Below are 19,518 nucleotides of genomic sequence, written 5' to 3' on the forward strand. Positions count from 1 at the left end.
TGCGCTTCCTGCCGGGCCGCGGCAGGAAAAGGCCCTTTTCCTCCGCATCCTACGCTCGCCGCTCCCCGGCCGGCAGCGCTTAATTTCCGGCAGCAGAAGGAAGGAGCGGCTGCTCCGCCGCTGCTCCCCGCGGGCAGGTGCCCTCACTGCGGGCCCACCTGAGCCGAGCCGAGCCGAGCCGAGCCCGCCCCGGCCCGCGGCTCCTCCTTCCCTGCCTTCCTTCCTTCCCTCCTTCCCTCGCTGCCTCCCTGCCCCGGGCGGGGCGGGCCCGGCGGTGCCGCCCGCTCCTCCCTCGCACCCGCTCGGAGCCCGGCGGGGCCGCAGCGAGCGCTGCCCCCGGACATGAGGATTGAGGCCGGCGGCGAGCGCCCAACAGGAGCAGCGGCCGGTCCCGTGGGCCGCGGGGCTCCTCGGGGCCCGCGGGGCTGAGACACCCGGGGAGATAAACGCCCGGTGAGATACGCGGTGAGATACGCGGGAAAACACGCGGTAAAACACGCGGTGCGATGCGATGCTGTGCCGGGGCAGGGGAGCGCAAGGCGGGGCGGCGGTGCCGGGTCCAGCGCGCGTGTGACAAACGTGGGTCAGGCACCAGGTCCGACAGGGCCGGGTCTGGGTCTGGTTCTGGGTCTATCACAGAACCCAGCACGGCCTGGCTCAGGATGCCGGGCACCTTCCCCGAGTGACAGCCCCAGGGGTGGGGAAGGGCCGCGTGTTTTGGGGCCACGGCCGGGTTGGTGATGGGAGAGGGGATGCGTGTGAAACAGCCCGAGCCCCGGCTGTGTGCGGGGAAAGGACCCGAGAGCCGGGTCAGCGCCGTGCCCGGGCTGTGCCAGCTGCTCTCATTGCTGGGAATTGTCCCCAGGAGCAGGACACTGAGCAAATCTCCTTTTTCAGGACGTACCCAACTCCACCTTCCTCTCCCGCTCTAGGTTTCTGTACCTGGGAAAGCTGAAGCGGTTCCTCTCAAACCAAACAGGTAAAACTGCTTGTATCGCAGGAATTTTGCTAAAGGCTTCACTTGAAAGCAAGCATGCAAATTTTTGCAAATTATAACGCCAAAAAAAGGTGGAGTTTAGATACAGGCCATACATTTTCTCTGAAAGTTTAATGGCTCAAAGCAGAGGTGTTAGATGAGAAGGTTGTGTTAGCAGGAAGGAATGCAATCAGCTTTAGGGTACACAGATGTGTGGGCCTGTGTGTGTGTACATGTGTATATATATAAATACACTTCTATTATGTATAAAATTATATGTAGAATACACTCTGTAGTCAAGTTTCTTTAACATGATGTTAAGCACTAAAAACAGGCATCCTGTAAGACTTAGCTGTGACCCTCTATTTGTGTCTGCCTATTTTTCCATCAGCCAATTATTAGTTCAAAATGGAGAATGTGTTTTTTTCATACTTATTTTAAAACTAAAAATCCTTCTTTTCTCACCCCTCCCCCCAGCTCTTGCACTTTTTTCCCCTTCTCACTGGATATTACATGCTCTATACTTGGTTTCCACACTGAACTCTCAGGATCCCTTGGCATTTAGCTAAAGTAAACACACCCATTTTAGCTTGACTGGGAGTTTGTAGTGCATAATAACACTCAATGACTAATGATTCAAAGATAATCCTGAGGTTGAGCAGTCTGGCCTCTCAGTGAAAGTTTGGTCTTCACAGGAAAAAGAAACCACCCCAGAAATGCAAGTACAAATTCTTTGACTGCATGTCTGACTCTGACTGAATTTTGTCCTGTGTGCTTGAAATGCTGCAGATATGTTAATTTCTTTTTTGTTGTCTATTTTATTTATAAAGCACAGAACTCGCAGGTTGCCATGTTTATGTTGCTCGTGTTTGGATTGCTACTGCAAGAAATCCTGGCTAATTCCCAAGCTGAAAATCCTACTGAATTCCCAAACATCCAGGAAGAGCCATTGTACAGCTACAAAGCCATCAAGTTGCCAGATGAGCACATCCCCTACTTTCTGCACAATAACCAGCATGTTGCTGACATCTGCAAGCAGGACCCTCTTTGCCCATATAAAGTAAGTTTCCTTTTTCCTGTTTGTTTGTTCAAATGTCCTGTTGGGGTGATTTGTTGCAGCAGTTAAAGATGGTGGTTAATTGGTTTCCTTGCCAATTAGTCAGGGAAAGGATTTGTCTTAGAACCTATAAAAGACAAGAGTGACATTGATGTGCATGTGTGACCACTTTGGAGCCTCTGCTGTGCATGAGGAATCTGGGTGTTGTTTCTCAAACTCTGTTTGAAAACAGACCAAACCAAAAGCCTTTTATGCGAGATTTATGAGCAAGATGTCATTTAAAAGCTAACAGCTTACTTAAGTCATTTCCCATTTTCCTGTTGCAAAACCTGATTCAGTCATTCTGTGTTGCAGAAACACTTGAAGAAACTAAAATCCTGCTGGGGTTATGAGAAATCTTGCAGATCAGAGAACAGGTTCAGTTACCCAGTGTGTGATTATGTTGAAACTGGGTGGTAAGTTTAATTTTAAATATCTACTGTACATTGTGGCAAAAAAATAGTGTAGTGCTCACATTGATATAGTAGTGAAGCAAGCATTATTGTAATATTTAAAGTGTGATTTTTTTTTTGTGGACACCTGTGTGTGTATATATATATAATGTGTGTATTTATGCACAATGAGCCTTTCAACATGGTTTTAACAATTTAACTTTTTAAGGAAGAAAATACTGCTAGAAATGCTTCCTGCCAGAATGTTTTCATTATTCTGATGTAGCCTTGAATTCAGAGTCCTAAAATAGCTGTATTTCCTTTCTTAGCTTTAAAAACAGAGGAAAAAATGTAGAAAAAAATGTGTACCCTTTTAGGGGAGAATAGCTTTAAATTAAATTGTCATTGATGTTTTCTCTTACATGCAGCTGATAAATGCTTCCTGTTTTGGCATCTTAAATGCCAATAAAGTAACTGGCTGGTTCCTCTGTTCCACTTTCAGTGGAAAAATGTGATCTGTTGAAGTTATTACTAGAATTGAGCAACCTCGGTTTGTTTCCTCTTTCCTTCACACACCAGGGCAAGTGACATTGAGACAGCCCAGCAGATATTCTGGAAACAAGCAGACTTTGGGTATGTTCAGGAGAGGCTCAGTGAAGTGAAAACCCACTGCAAGCCTGCAGCAACAGTAGGTATTTCTGACAGATCTGATGCTTTGCGCTTGTTTTTAAAAATAATTTTTGTCGTTGACAGGATTCTACTTGCTCTTAACAGGGGGATTCATCTCTGACCTGCTCCCAGTACCTTCAGCACTGCAGAGCAACAAACCTGTACATTGATTTACGAGCTGTGAAGAGAAACCACGACAGGTCCCTGATTTGCCTGGGTTACAGCAGAAATGGGATGGCAGGGAAAAGGATTTGAGAATTGGTTTAAAAAGCTGGTTTCCTTGTTGCTATGGGTTTTACTTGTTTTACTTCTTACTGCCAGCAGTTTCAGTGCTGATCAGAGGCTTGCTGCTGAAGCCCTGTAAAGGTTTGCCCCTTTTCATTGCTGGCTGCTGCTGGTGGTGTAAAAACCCGAGTTCTCACTTCTGTGGAATGATGATGGGTGATTGAAATCCTCCCTGAGGGAAGAGAACATGTTTCTGTGTCTTCAGCCATGTCCTTCCTTGATCAGATGATGTGCAAAATACAATTGCTTTTGTCTGAGGAACCAAGACATTTCCTGTGCCCTTATAGCAGATCCAGGAGCTACATTTTGAGATACTGAGTGACTGAGGAGAGATCTGAACCTGGATCTTCCACATCTCAAATTAAAAAGCTACAAATTGGAAACTGGATGAAAAAACCATGCCAGTGGTTTTGGACTCTGACTTGTGTTTGAAGTCAGTGTCTTGATCTGGTTCATGACTGATATTACCCTTCAGCATGGGTTTTGTCATCATCACAGCCTGTCCTGAAAACTAATTTAGGCAATTCCTTTACCTGGCAACTTGTTTTCATGAAATTTGTTCTTACATCTCACTCTTCATATGTCATGTAAGACCCTTGGGTAGCAAAGTGGGTTGTGAATCTGAGGTAAATTTCAGTAAGAAATTGTTAAAAACAAACAAAAACTCCAACCAGTGATGGTCCTGTGAAGCATCACTGTAATGAAACAAAATTTGATTAAATTACTTATGTGAGTATCTGTAAATAATTCTTAATAACATTCTGGGTGATTAGTGCTGCTTTCTAAGATGATGCCTACACCTTTGAGGACACCACTATGGTTATTTGGGGGTTGTGGGAAGTTCTTGATTTACACTGAGGAAAATACTCAAGGTTTAAATATGTGTGAAGTGCCTTGCTGAACTGAGACTAAGCAGCACTGGCTTGAGTGTGTAATTGAGATTGCACGGCACTGTTGCACAAAGGCTGATGGACTTTTTCTAATTTGCATTAGATTCAAAGAAGACTTTTTCCAGAAGGGAGAAATTGGTGGTCATTGTACCCTCGATGTTCAGGCATTTTTGGCTGAAGGTCAACGCAAGAGCCCTCTGCAGTCTTGGTAAGAATCTCTTCTCAAGGCTGCTTCCAAGTTAATTTGCTAATTACTTTTATTTTTATCATTGGCATTACCAGCTGTGTGTAGGGGATTTCATACTGAGGAAAGGCTTGCTCCTTTTGGGGTCAGTTTGAGAGCTGACATTGGAAACCTCTGGCAATTACAGCTCTGCAGACAGTCTGAGCCACACTGTGTGTAATTGTGTCCTGCCTCACTTGCAGCAGCAAAAGATGTGAAAGCACCTTGCAATAGGAAGATGTAACTTGTTGTAAGTTGTAAGTTCAGGTGTTTTCTGGGCCAGGTGCTGTGCCTATCTGGGTGTGGATGGGGTGATTGTTTTCTGCTGAGATGCCCTTGTGTTCCCACAGCCCTTGGTGAGGGTGATGGGGATGTGCTGTGGGTTCCCCATCCCTTGGTGAGGATGATGGGGATGTGCTGGGGTTCCCTTCTCCTTGCTGAGGATGATGGGGATGTGCTGGGGTTCCACAGCCCTTGGTGAGGGTGCTGGGGATGTGCTGGGGTTCCACAGCCCTTGGTGAGGATGATGGGGATGTGCTGGGGTTCCACAGCCCTTGGTGAGGATGATGGGGATGTGTGCTGGGGTTCCCCATCCCTTGCTGAGGATGATGGGGATGTGCTGGGGTTCCCTTCTCCTTGCTGAGGATGATGGGGATGTGCTGGGGTTCCCCATCCCTTGGTGAGGGTGCTGGGGATGTGCTGTGGGTTCCCCATCCCTTGGTGAGGATGATGGGGATGTGCTGGGGTTCCACAGCCCTTGGTGAGGGTGCTGGGGATGTGCTGGGGTTCCACAGCCCTTGGTGAGGGTGATGGGGATGTGCTGGGGTTCCCCATCCCTTGGTGAGGATGATGGGGATGTGCTGGGGTTCCCTGGGCTGGGAATGTGAGGTGGGATGAGTCCACAGGCTGAGTAGGAAGTGCAGAGCATCACAGTTTGCATTTTAGCACTTCAAAGCTGCCTTGCCAGTTAACTGATGGAGGAACTGGAGCCATTAAGATCCTTATAATAATTCATTCTCATGCTTTGCTTGTATTTTCTTTTCCTTCCTCTATTTTTCATTGATGTTTAATTTAAATCAAGAACTGCTGCAGAGGAGGATTTTCTCCTCTACCTGCTATTGTCATCACAGCTGCTCATCCTTGTTTAGATGCAGGAACAATAAATGCTGCCTCTACATTCTTTATTCCAACCAAAGCATGGAAATCTCACTGAAGTGTCTCTGGCAAGGCAGATCAAGTTGAGATCCAGGTTCTGAGGCTCTTTGTTACGTCCCTGCTGCCTTGATTTGGAGATCAAAGGTGCTGCTCACTCCTGAGATCAAAGGCAGTGTTTAACCTCTAGAAGCCCTGAAGAACATTCCATTATAATTTCAAATAATTTTAATTGTCAGACTCCATCAGTTTCCAGCAGTCCTGTTAACTGAAATGGACTGGAAGGACAGTTGCTAAATCTGAGACATGGGAAGTACATTGGTTTAAGAGTGTTGATGTCAAAGCATATTCTGTGTGATTGAATCTCTCTAGGTTTGCAGAACTCCAGACATTCACTGCACTAGACTTCAGGCCTCTAGAGGATGGGAAGTGTGACATTGTTATTGAAAAGCCAACATACTTCATGAAATTAGATGCAGGTAATTGGTATCTTTTAGTTTATTTTTTTGTTTCTCCTCTGTTTCATGGACATTTTTGTGCACCAAGAATGAACAAGAGAGCACCTGAGGCATGGCTTGGGCTGGTGTGAAAGTGCAAGTTTGTCCTGTGGTCCCAGAGCTTCCCCCAGCCCCACTAAAGCAGAACCAGAGCTGTCCTAAGGCCACTTCTCATTTTCCCTGTGCCTGACTGGGCAGTGTTAAAGCAGGAGATCCTTTCACATCCTTCAGCTGCAGACTGTAAAGAGAAACAGCACATGAAGCTCATCTTATTCTTTCTTTTGGTCACTCTTCTAACTCTGTTTTTTTTTTTTTTAAACACATTTTACCTCATATTTCTTTCCTTGATTACTTCCTTTTAGATGTTCTTTTTTAGGGTATATTAGGAGGATTCAAGGAGTCAGAAGCAGGGGAAGCTAATATAAAATGCAGGATGCTAACCTGCATAAACTAGTAACAATAGAGCAAGTAATGCAGTGTTTTGCTAACAATTCTTTCTTTTCCAGGTGTTAATATGTACCATCACTTCTGTGACTTTGTCAATCTTTACATTACCCAGCATATCAATAATTCCTTCAGTACTGATGTCAACATAGTCATGTGGGACACTGTAAGTCTGCTCTGCTTTTAACATATTTCTGATGGGTTGTAGTTCTGCTTTATAGAGGCTCTGAAGGTTTTGGTAGCCAATCCTCAGCTCTCTTGTGGCCACAGCCACGTGGAACTGATAAATTTCTGGATCCTTTTAATGCAGGTGTATTAGAGAATAGTTAGAGAACAGACTTTCTATGATAAACCATGTGCTGTTGGAATGCTCAGCTATGCTAGCACATAGTTATACCTTTTTTTTGGTGTGGCCTCAAAAATAATCTGATCAATATTTCTAATCTGTAGCATTTGAAGTTTTAACTGGTTTCTGTGGGTTTTTTTTGTCTTGGAATATTGAAGTAGGTTTGCTCAACTGTTTCTTCTATATTTAAAAAGAAATGCAGTCTTGCATGTTTGTAAATCAGTCATGTGCAGCTTCTAGCAAAGAAAACAGCTAAATGAAATCCTTATATATAAAAACAGAGTTTAATATTTAATTCCTTTAAGTAGCCTTCTTACAGTTACTTTCCTCAATCGCCTCTCACATTGCCATGATAAAACAAATTTTTAAGTGGGGCTGTTTCTGCTGTGCTGCTGAGTTGAAACCATGACTGTGTTTGAGTAATATTAGTTTCATTGGACAGTATTTAAGTTGTGTAGGAGAGTATTAAACTAAATAAAAAACAACGGGACAATTTGTAATATGCCAGATAAAGTGCATAATTAGGTCCAGAAATAACAGTTCTTGAATATGTCACTGTCCCACACCCATTTTGTGATCATAAATTGTTGAGTTTTCTCTCTGAGCATTTACTGCCAGGACAACTAAACTTCAATAGAGAACTGCAAATATCCCCTGCTTGCTGTTTTATGAGAAACCTGTTTGACTAGAAGAAACTGTTTTTTTCTAATTCTATTGTATTTTAAAACTAAAATCAGTGCCATCTCTCAGATGAGTGAGCTCTCTAGGTATTGCACAGGACCTGTTAATCCAGCTCTGGTGGCTTTCTGACAAGATCAGGTGTCAGACAGCATTGCAAATTACTTTGAAAAGCAGCTCTTTGTCTTATATCAGCAGAATCAAATAACTCTTTCAGCTGCACCATTCAAAGCAGTGCCACACTGTTATCAATTTAAATGAGCATCACCTGCTCAGGCAGCTGGAGATCATTGCTATGTAAAACCAGGTGATGGCACCAGTCAACTGCTGATGAACTGTCTGTGCTCATCAAAAGGTGCACTTGGGCTTATTATTCATTCTCTCTTTTTTTTTTTTTTTTTTAACTTGATGTAATTAGATTTGGCCATACTTCCTACCTACTGTTCTTATTAAAGAGCATTGCCCTTAGATGTAGGTTAAACAAAGCAGAAAATGAGTAGGAATTCCACTGGGTGTTGGTGTGCAGATCACTGTGAATGCAGGGAAGAAATGTTTATAAAGCACTTTTAAGGAGAGCAGAGGGTTAGAGAGTGGCACTTTCATCACTTCTCCATGGCCAGAAGGGAGTCTGGATTGTGAAATTTATTAATAACTAATGGCAGAGCACAAGGAAGGTCTCTGGAACCAAAGGAAATCTGGTGCCCTTTAGATTCTTTTACATTTCACCAAATATCTCTTCTCTCCTGCTATCATTTGCAGCCCTGTTTTCAAATTTCATATTTAGAATGTTTCCACACAACTTTCCAAGCAGCCTGAGCTGCCCCCAGAGCTGAAAGGAATCTTCAGTGAGAACCTGCACCAGGGCTAATGAGGGCACATTTAATTGCACTGCAAGAGCCAGAGGTGGTGACTGAGCCCTGGGATGGGCAGGAAAGGTGACAGATGGAAGGCAGGAGCCCCTGCTGATGGCTCTTTAAAAGCTCCCCACAGAATGAAAGATTTTACTGCTCTGTATAGAAACCCCCCAGGTGTTCCTTCCACCAAATCAGATCATGGCCATCAGTTTGTGATACATGTGCCACATGCAAGTGACAATCCCCAAACAGGCAAATGCAAAACAAGCTTGTTGTGACTTGTTACCTCAAACTTCAGTGCTGCACTTGAATTCCCAGCTGTTTTATTTTTTTTTTTTTAATCTCAGGAGTTGAGATTCAGGCCTCCTACCATCCCTGTGTTTGTGTTGCTTCAAATTTAACTTGTGTTCTGTTGACTCTGGGAAAAGTAATTCTCACTCCTAACTCAGAAATTATAATCTGCTACTAAAGAAATTGCCTAGTTTGCTAATTTGTAGAAGTTTTTATTAAAAATTAACCACCTGAGAGGTAATTTGAGTTACCTGCCAGTGCAAACACAGAGTTTGATGCTGTGGAATATCTGTGTTCTGTGCTAGGCTGCCTTGAGTCCTGTGGTGGTGTTGCACACATTAACTGTATTAAAACTCATATACAGGACCTGTAAATCATGAAGAGAGGTTCTAATATGCATTTTTGTAATTGTTGTACCCTTGATTTTTTTTGCTTTCCTCCTAGAGCTCATATGGCTATGGTGACCTGTTCAGTGAGACATGGAAGGCATTTACTGACTATGAAATAATTCACTTGAAAACTTTTGACTCTAAAAGGGTATGGAATTCTATATTTTGTTTTAATTCATAGTCACTAGGGAGCAAACATGACAACATCTCAAGCTTCTTGCAGTTATGGGTGTTCCAGAGGAAAGCATGAATACTTTTCTATTAATGTTTAATTTATGTAATATGAGTATTCTACCTTAGAAACAGGAGACAGAACTGTAACCTGATTCTGTGATGTGTCTGTCCTTTATATAGATGGACCTAACTTTTGTGTCCTTCTGCAGGACTCCCAACTGAAGTTAAGGGTTTTCAAATGGTCTTTCTGAAGTCTTCTGATTCCTCCTGAGGTGTTTCTTTCCCCTTGTAACTCTTGGCATTCCTGCTGCTTATCATTTAAAAAAATTTACACCAAAAAAAAATTGCATCTATTCAGAGCTAATTTCAGCCTTCTCAATCTAGTCTAAACTCCCTAACTGGTTTCCTTTTCTTTAGTCCATGTTTGTTCTGCCTGGGGGTGCTTTCATCGCCTCTTCCCACACTCTTACATCCCAAAGAAGAGCTCCTTTGGGATCTTTGTTCTGTTCCTTGGCACAGCCAGCAAGCCGGGCTGTCCTTGGCAGGAGCAGCGATTGCTGCCTCGTTAGGAGCAGGGCTGGCAGGGAATGGGCTGGGCAGGAGCAGTGGCTGTAACTCCTGGTGATCCCCTTGCAGGTGTGCTTCAAGGAAGCCGTGTTCTCTCTGCTGCCTCGGATGCGGTATGGATTGTTCTATAACACCCCTCTGGTGAGTGCCTCCACCCATCCATCCACCCATCCATCCACCCATCCATCCACCCATCCATCCACCCATCCATCCACCCATCCATCCACCCATCCATCCACCCATCCATCCACCCATCCATCCACCCATCCATCCACCCATCCATCCACCCCTCCACCCACCCATCCATCCACCCATCCACCCATCCACCCATCCATCCATCCACCCACCCATCCACCCACCCATCCATCCATCCACCCATCCATCCACCCATCCATCCACCCATCCATCCATCCATCCATCCATCCATCCACCCATCCATCCACCCCTCCACCCACCCATCCATCCACCCATCCACCCATCCATCCATCCATCCACCCATCCATCCACCCACCCATCCACCCATCCATCCATCCACCCATCCATCCATCCACCCATCCATCCATCCACCCATCCATCCATCCACCCATCCACCCATCCATCCATCCACCCATCCATCCATCCATCCATCCACCCATCCACCCACCCATCCATCCATCCATCCATCCACCCATCCATCCATCCACCCATCCATCCATCCACCCATCCATCCATCCACCCATCCACCCATCCATCCATCCACCCATCCATCCATCCATCCATCCATCCATCCATCCATCCATCCATCCATCCATCCATCCATCCATCCATCCATCCATCCATCCATCCATCCATCCATCCATCCATCCATCCATCCATCCATCCATCCATCCATCCATCCATCCATCCATCCCTCCACCCACCCATCCAGCTCCACCCATCCCACCCATCCAGCTCCACCCATCCATCCATCCATCCCTCCCTCCCTCCCTCCCTCCCTCCCTCCCCATCTGAGCTGGGAAATCCCTCCAATATAATGAAATGCACTGCAGTGAATGTTCCAGCTCCAAATGCAATGATCTTCCCTAAAGATTGGGAATTTAAAGTTATTCCAGCTGGTTGTGTGCAGTCTCCTGTGTCACAGCTCAGGAGGTGCAAATTATTCTCCTTGAATGGGTGGGCACTGTGAGCTAACTGGTATTTTTGCAGAGCACAAGAGCTTCAGCACAGTCAGACTTCCCTGAGGGCATTAGCTCACACACTCAGGCTCTAGCACTGGAGTTACATTTCCTTCTAAATGAAAGTGCCACTTGTGCTGCAGTGAATAGCACAGTGCATGATACTGGGCTTTTGTTCCACAAGAATGTTAAAAACCTGATCACAAAGCTCAGTTTTCTGAGTGAAATAACCCTGTGTATTAACAGTTCCTTTTTTAATTTCAGATCTCTGGCTGCCACGGCACGGGGCTGTTCAGAGCCTTTTCTCAGCATGTGCTGCACAGATTAAATATCACCCAGGAAGGACCCAAGGTGTGGTAACTGCATAAAGCAGCTGCAGTATGGAGATGGTGGTTCCTGCCGGAGAACAGCAGTGGCAAACTGAGCCCAGTGGGGAATGGGGGTGTACCTGTGAACTTTTTGGCCTTTCCTGTGATGTTTAGGGTTTGGTTTTCCCTGTAAAAACCTTCAGAGAACATTTGTGTATGTTTGTGGGAGTTGCCCTTATGTCTTATTTCTGTAGGACAGGCTTTGGAGCATTCTCCTTCCAGCCTTAGGGTCTCATCCCTGTGTCCATTCCCTGTGCTGGAGGCCTTTGTGTCCTTCCTATTTAAATCAGACACGAGTTCCACGTGGCAGCAATGGGAATCCCAGAGCAGAGCAGAGCTTGTCCTTTATCAAGGATGCTGCTGAGCTGGGATCAGAGCTGGAAACACAGGAACCTGCTCCTTCCATGCTGCTGAGCTGGGATCAGAGCTGCAAACACAGGAACCTGCTCCTTCCATGCTGCTGAGCTGGGATCAGAGCTGCAAACACAGGAACCTGCTCCTTCCATGCTTGCCCAGCACCATCTGGCTGCTCTGGGCTTCCCTCCTGCTCACCCTTGATGGTTTCTGCACGTTGCCTTGGTGGCCAGGGCAGCTCTGGGCTGGCTGAACTCTCTGCTGGAGAGAGGCCCACAAATTATTGCTGAGGGCACATTCAGAGCTCTGCACAGGCATTTAGTTATGCTTCTCCTGCTGACACTAATGGGAGCCATGCAGTTAAATCTCTTTATTTCACTTGGAGCGCTCACCCCTGTGAGTCCAATTAATTAAAAGAGGTAAAAGGAGGAGCTGTTATAGAAGTAAAATATTTTTTTTTCCCAAGGAACTTGTGCACAAGCCATCCAGAAAGCTGCTTTCCTGCTTTCAAAAACTGCCAGATAATGTGTAATACAAAGGCTCTTTTGTACTGAATAAAAGAAATATTTCAGAAAATATTTAGTTCTTGGTTAATAATCCAAATTTCACAAAGTTTTTGATGCTTTGAATCTGTCAGAAAATACAATGTGCATTTTAAGGTGGTTACGCCATTACATGTGGAAGGAGCATATTTATTTGCTCAAATAATTGCCAGAAGTAATAATGGAAGAGTTTGGGATTGTTTTTCTTGTGAGGGCTGCCTCTTAGCTAATACACTGCTGCTTCTTTCTTTTTAGGATGGGAAAATTCGAGTCACCATCCTCACCCGCAGCACGGATTACCGGAAAATATTAAACCAGAATGAGGTGTGGCTCTTTGTACATTTAAAAAATATTTATTAGAAGTTAAATTTTGCTTTATTGGGTTGATTTTTTTTTTGTTCAGGTACAGCCAAGACTTTATTTTCTGGCAAATCTTGGATAAATATGTTCAATGTTTATATTAATTTGTTCTGAAATGTCTTCTAGGCAGTCTCAATTTCTGTACCCCAGACACTGAACCTTGCTGCCCTTTCTAAAGATCCAGTGGAAGACTACAAATGTAATACTAAAAGTATTTCCTCTGAGCAAACAGACACTGCAGATCCTCTGATAAAATGAAATTATTTCACTTTCAATTTATTCCTTTTATTTATAGCATCTCCAGTGTTGAAGTCTAACAAAACCCTTTGTAATGCCTGCAGATTGAAAAGCAGAAGCCCTTGTTTGTGCACTCAGAACATAATGAATTTTCATATTGATTTATGGTTTTGAATCATGCAACTTCATGGACTTGTGTAAAAGATTTTTTCGTGGTAAAATTGTATTATTTAATGTTTTCATACCTGCTTTCATTCTTTACTGTTCGAGCCTGACAAAAATGAATTGGGATTATCATCCCCACCTTATGTAGGGAGAAACTGAGGCTGGTGACATGCAGCAGCTCAGTGGCACAGCAGACAGAGCAAAGGATTTGTGCTTTTTCTGCTGGGCTGTCCTCAGCTGATGCCTCCACTGCTGCACATAGTTTGTGTTCTGGTAAAATGGCAAAGACATTGGTTTTATGAAGGAGATAAAACCAGTAGAAGTTGGTTTTATCTTCACCAGGTCAGGAGTGCAAGGGAGCAATTAATTGAGGGAGGAGACCAAATCCTTGTGTTTTTATTGTTCTCCCCAGCTTGTGAATGCTTTGAAAACAGTGTCAACGCTGGAGGTCAAGGTGGTGGACTACAAGTACAAGTGAGTTGGTGGAGGAGGCTGCTGTGAGGGAGCTCCTCTGCCTGTGGCTGTGCCAGCTGTGTCTGTCCCAGGGTGACCTGGCAAAGCCCCAGCCCTGGGAAGGGAATTGTTGGGTGAGCTGGTGGAGCACACCCACTCCATAATGCACTAGTTAGGGTTAGCAGGCTCAGGTTAAAGCTGAATGAACAATGAACAAGGCTGGAAATCCCTTTTGCTCCCTCTCCCAAAGCCAGCTGTGTTCCCATCACCTTTTTGCATTTTGCTCTGCAATAACTGTGTGAGCAGAGGTTTCTCTTCTGTGATGTCAGTGTCTTATTTTATATGAGCCTTAGTTTGGTAATCAGTAATAACTCTGATTATTTGCTGCTCTGGTGGCCCCTGAGGACACCACCTGAGGTCAGTTTGTGGTGCCAGGTGTAGCAGGCACTGTGCCTGGAAGAAATGGACTGATGGAAAAGTTCCCAAACAATGAATTCTTGTCCCAGATGGCAGCAGCTCCACCTGGAGCTGTCCTGAATGATGTAGGAAGATTTAAAAAAAAAAACAGCATTAATATATCCATGTTCTTGACTAAACAGAGACAGGGGAGGATGTTTATTTGTGTATTTTACATTACACTGAGTGCAGTTCAGAAACAGGTATTTTATGCTGGGTTCTTAGGTTTTGTTTGGGGTATTTTGTTCTTAGTTTTGTGTTTTTTTTTTTTTTTTTTTAAGTGATGCATTTTTTTTAAAGGCAAGTAAAAAGAAAAACCCTTAAACTTTCAAAAACTTTAAGTTGACCAAAGTATTTTTGAAACAAATTCTTGTGATGTTTTGAAACCTGCCTGCATTTCCTTTCATTTCATGCTGAGTTACTGCTGGCTGCAGCACTTGTGATCCTTAGTTTTGTTCCTTGAAAAATCAGTTCTCTCTCCCATTATTCCCTTCAGCCACTTTTGTGCTTTCCCCATGTTCTGCTGGGGTGGATAGAGCTGCCACATCACCTTTTTTTTGTTTGTTTTTTATTAACCACTTTTGTTGTGTTGTCTGCAGGGAGCTTGAATTTTCCGAGCAATTGAGAATTACCCACAACTCTGATATTTTCATTGGGATTCATGGAGCTGGCCTGACCCACCTGCTCTTTCTGCCAGACTGGGCTGTTGTCTTTGAGCTGTAAGTCTGTCTGTCTGTCCTTCCCCCTCCATTTCACACACAACTGCTCCTGTTTGTTGCTGTGTGCCAATGAAGCCTCTCCCTTCCTGGTATTTGACCACCAGTGTTTGTCTTGCAGCCTTGTTTAGATTTCATATTTGGCAGCCTCTTCTCCTGGGGATCAAAACAGAGGAAGCTTTCACTATAAAATCCAGTGTAATTATATCATACAGGCTTAGCCTGTGATTTCTTAATCTTCCATGGCATAAACATAATGGGGAAATGGCAAACAATGAGAAAACCTCATTGCTCAGGCTCTGCCTGGTCAGTCTGAGATCTAAGGATGTTTTAGTGATGCAGGTGAGTTGATTATGTGCATGTGCAGGGCTATTATTGATATGAATTGATTATGTGCTAGCACCCCCCTGGAGGTTTTTATATCCTCCTTTTTCTGCTCAGGACATGAGCACCAGCTGGCCAAGGTCAGTTTTGTGTTTTGCCTACATTTCTCTTGTAGCTTCCTTTTAAAACATGTTTTATCACAAAGTAGGGGTGTCAGCAGACACTCCAATCTACAGAACAAAGCAGAAATCCAGAATGCTTCTTAGAAGGGCTCTGAATTCACCATCCTGGGAAACTCTGCAGGACTGGTGTTTTGCAGCATAGGCTTGGCTCAGAATGTTTTTTGTCCATTCTCCAAAGAAGCTCAGAAACTCAGGGGTTGTTTTTCACATGTCCAAGAGCTGCTGCAGCTGGACAGGGACATGTCTGACGTGCAGATGCGGCTCCAGCTGCCTCCAAGGCCACATCTGGACAGCAGAAGCAGCCCTTGCTGCTGTTTCAGAATTTCTCTATGGTTTTGGTCCCTTACAACTGGACAACATTTCAATTTTTTCCTGTTTCACCCTGGTAACTTCAGCACAATCTCTGTAGGTAAATAAGTTTTTTCTGCCTGTCCCTAGATACAATTGTGAAGATGAACGTTGTTACCTGGATTTGGCAAGGCTGAGGGGCATCCATTACATCACCTGGAGGAAAAGGAACAAAGTATTCCCTCAGGATCAGGTAATGGTGGCCACACTGGAAGGGTGAGGTGCTGGAGCTGAAGGAATTCACAGCTCTCCTGCTTCACCTACCTGTGTTCTGGTATTTGAAATATGATATTCATTCTTTAGGCCAAAATAACTTCCCTGGTCAGATTAAGAAATCATTTGATATTAATGGCTGAAGGAAGAAGAGAAATGAAATTAATTGGCCATGAACCATTCATAGCATGGCTGTTATGCAGTTCCTTTGCTGATTCTTTTGCCTCAGAGCAGATCAGTAGATCAGAAATAAAAAATTAAAATGGCAGATCCTCAGTTTTTTTTCTTGCTTTTTTGAATGGAAGATGTATTGATCTTTTTGACTAATAGTCCTTATCTTGTTTTTCTAGGGACACCACCCAACACTGGGAGAACATCCAAAATTTACAAACTACTCCTTTGATGTGGAAGAATTTATGTACTTGGTGCTTCTGGCTGCAAATCATGTTTCACAGCATTCAAAGTGGCCATTTAGGGTAAAACACGATGAATTCTAAATTAGACTTCTGACTGAAATACTGTTTTTAATTAATCACAGAGTGGCCTGGGTTGGAAGGGATTTTAAAGACAATCTCATTCCATCCCCTGCCATGGGCAGGGACACCTTCCACTGTCCCAGGCTGCTCCAAGCCCTGTCCAAACTGTCCTTGGGCACTGCCAGGGGCAGACACAGCTTCTCTGGGCACCCTGTGCCAGGGCATCGCCATCCTCACAGCCCTTGAGGGGGCTTTATTTAGAAAAATTTATCCCTTGTATCCAATCTAAACCCACTCCCTGTCAGTTTGAAGCCATTTCCCCCTGTCCTGTCACTACATGCCCATAAAAAAATAGATTTCCCCCTGTGAGGGAAATAACCCATTGTTCATTGTCAGACAACTTCTTAGCACCATACCTCTACTTAGTAATTCCTTTCTAATCTGGGAGGTTTTTATATGTAAAACTTATTTTTCAGACTATTTCTGGTTATTTGCACTGCATTTTTTCATTCCAGATTCTGAAATGCTCTTTATACCAAGATATGTCCACCCATTTCAGGTTTTCTGGGGTAGGTCCAGGGTCAGCAGACACTGCAAGCTTCTGCTTTAAATTTAGAAACATTTTCACATTAGAGAGCACGTTCTTATGATTTTGCATTTAAATATAAACTTTGACTCTTGTCCCTGTAGTTATAAATGCTTCAATACAAGAAGTCTGCACAGTAGGCTCAGTCAGTTTTCTGTCTCAGAGCAGGTAAATATTTTCCTAAGTGAGTACTTAAAATTTCAGGTGATCTGAGTATTTCCTTTTTCACAAAAACCAGCACTCTGCATTGGAGAACTTGAGCAAATAGGAATGAAACTTTATTTTTTTTGAGGATTCTAAAGGGAATGGCCTTCTAGTTTTTTTAAGGACAAATGATAGAATGTGTAGAGTGTCTTTCAGCTGCAGCTGAAAGGAGAGGAACTGATGAGGAACCTTGTTCTTCGAGTCACTAAAAGCCTAATTTTTAATATTCTTGTTTCCTCAAAATGTTGGGGAATTAATCCAGAAAACTTTTTAAATGAAATCTTTCCAAAGCCAGTAGCACAGTTCACTGTTTTCAGTGAAGGGAATATTAAACCAAAGCTGAGTTCTTTTTGAAATTCCCCCTGGAGCTGAGATGTTCAAGAGAGGAAAATAAAGGTAGCAGTTCTTTTGTCTTAAGTGGGGGCAGAAGGATGCCTAGAAGATTGAGTTCTTTAAGATAAAACCCTAGAGTTCTGTGTTAAATTATGGATTTTTGAGGAATGTATCCCCATGCTGGACTTCCATTTCAGCCACATAGTTCAGGTGGCTCGGGCAGGCACACATTTGTATGGAAAAGCAGGAGAGTTCTGGTAAATACAAACATTTCACTGCTCTAATTGTGGCTGGTATTGACTTCCCTTCCCCAGCAATTTCACAGGCTGTGGGTGCATTTACTGCCCTGTCTGTGCTGCTGGGGATGAGTTACTGTAAGCACAATTTTCATATGGATCTCTCAGACCTGAGTCAGTGCATGGGGAAGCTGGGCAGAGCTGAGACCTTCTTTTATTTTGTGTATGTGGTGCAATTCTTCCTGGAGAGTGTTGTTTTACTGAGGGGAAAAACTTGTTTCACTTTAAAGGACCATAAAAGCAAAATTGCACTTCTTAATATGAGGTGGGGGGAAAAAAAAATCCCTTGAGCAATACCATCTCCTGTATTTGTATGTGTCTGTTGGGGTTTTTACCTTGTGGGATTTGTATAAAACTTAAGCCAGTAAAATGTCTGTGTTTGAATGAAACCAAGTCAAAGGAAAGAAGACATTTAATTATGAACTGTGCACATAATTTTTTTAATAAAAAGCTTTTTAATTAAAAAAGAGTGTAAAATTTTTGGTAGTTTGCCAGGTTTTAGAGGCAAATGTTTTAAATACTGTTAATTGTATGGAGCCACATGTCTCTGCTTTCTCCTGCCATGACAGGCTGATGTTCTGAAGTCCAAAGTGACATTCAGGTTTATTTACCTGAAAATCACTGAGAGGTGATGCTGCCATTGCTGCCATCCTGCACTGCTGGCTTTAGTGCTGGGCATTTGAAGCTTGGTTTGTGAAAACATTTGTGTGTATTTAAGTTCCTGTGGTGCAGGTGATGCTGCTGAAGGCAGTGGGTGAGTGCTGGGGTCTGCACAGGAGCAGCTAATGAGGAGCTGCTCTTTCAAATCATCACTGAAACAAATGGTTGAACATATGTGTGGAGGAGAGGCTGCAGGGACCTCATCCAAGGGCAAAATATCCTGCCAACATTCACCAGCTTCAGCAGGTTTGAGTGCAGGGTCAACATTGATGGCCAACACGTTATTCAGCCTTTATGGTTTAATATTGCTAGGATGAAAAGACTGTTTGTGTTGATTAATTTTTCAAATAGCACAAAATTTTCTTGGCAGAAGAAGGAGGTTTGGTTGGATTTTTGGGTTTTGCCAGTAAATCCTGAGGGAGTTTGGGCAACAGCAGAAATCTGGATTGTGGCTTGACGAGCATCTGGACCATCTTGGGTCTGTCTGGAAGTTGGAATTTGAGGGAATCCATGAGACTTCAGGCAGGATATAGCTCTGGGTTAGTTTTCCTAACAGACCATGGGAATCTTGTTCCTTGCTACTTCTGATTTTCTAAAATTTACCCAAGTTTAGAGTCTAAGGGTCAGCTTGCCATCAGTGTGATGAATTCAGTTTTGGGACTTTGTGTAATGTTGCAAGTCCTGGATGCTTTTGGGATTGCCTGTGTTTCCTGTACAGTGTAAACCAAGAGCTGGATTTGGAATAAAAAAATAATTTATGGATGCATGTGGTTTCTTTCCTTTTTACTTCAGAATTTGTCAGATATAAAAATTTCAGTTTTTTCTTTGGAGGATTCTATGGAAGGTGGGTAAGTGTGAGAAATGGCTTGTGATGGGGAGGTGGCAAATCAGCATTATTAATCTTAAAGAGTCTGATTATAAATATTAAGGCAATACATTTTTAAAGGCCATTAAGTAATAATGGAATTATTTAATTCTTGCTGTTCATCTTACCAGTACCATTAATGAGATAACTCAGGCTTTAGCATATCTCTTAATCCTGATTTTTTTTTAAAGGAGATAAACTGAAGAAAATGTTCTCCTTGAGAGCTTTATGTGCTCAGAAGGGTAAAATATTTGACTTCAACACTGAATAATTCTTTCAATTTGCAGTGTTTGCCTTAAGTTG

At 43.5% G+C, this 19,518-nt stretch overlaps 1 protein-coding gene across 6 annotated transcripts; it reads left to right on the forward strand.

Annotated features, from left to right (window-relative positions):
• Positions 1-101: 101 nt before the first annotated feature.
• Positions 102-18,157, forward strand: EOGT (EGF domain specific O-linked N-acetylglucosamine transferase). Of its 6 annotated transcripts, none has more exons than XM_059480180.1 (17): positions 102-465; positions 898-979; positions 1,807-2,036; positions 2,388-2,488; positions 3,044-3,152; positions 3,239-3,333; positions 4,412-4,516; positions 6,056-6,162; positions 6,687-6,790; positions 9,238-9,330; positions 9,993-10,064; positions 11,342-11,428; positions 12,597-12,665; positions 13,516-13,577; positions 14,612-14,731; positions 15,673-15,775; positions 16,146-18,157. In XM_059480180.1, exons 3-17 carry the CDS (start codon positions 1,827-1,829, stop codon positions 16,290-16,292), a joined length of 1,584 nt encoding a protein of 527 aa, XP_059336163.1. In that variant the 5' UTR covers positions 102-465; positions 898-979; positions 1,807-1,826; the 3' UTR covers positions 16,293-18,157. The 6 variants fall into 6 exon arrangements, with proteins under 6 accessions (XP_059336163.1, XP_059336168.1, XP_059336166.1 ...); XM_059480185.1 differs by having other exon boundaries at positions 1,812-2,036; XM_059480183.1 differs by having other exon boundaries at positions 933-979.
• Positions 18,158-19,518: the final 1,361 nt, after the last annotated feature.

The sequence above is a fragment of the Ammospiza nelsoni genome, chromosome 11 (assembly GCF_027579445.1).
Source record: "Ammospiza nelsoni isolate bAmmNel1 chromosome 11, bAmmNel1.pri, whole genome shotgun sequence".
In the NCBI taxonomy this organism is placed as follows: Eukaryota; Metazoa; Chordata; class Aves; order Passeriformes; family Passerellidae; genus Ammospiza; species Ammospiza nelsoni.

Coding starts and splice junctions, on each gene's coding strand:
- EOGT (XM_059480180.1), top strand. CDS start 1,827: ATGTTTATGTTGCTCGTGTTTGGATTGCTACTGCAAGAAATCCTGGCT. Junction 9,331..9,992: donor AAACTTTTGACTCTAAAAGG/GTATGGAATTCT, acceptor ATCCCCTTGCAG/GTGTGCTTCAAGGAAGCCGT. Junction 11,429..12,596: donor TCACCCAGGAAGGACCCAAG/GTGTGGTAACTG, acceptor CTTTCTTTTTAG/GATGGGAAAATTCGAGTCAC.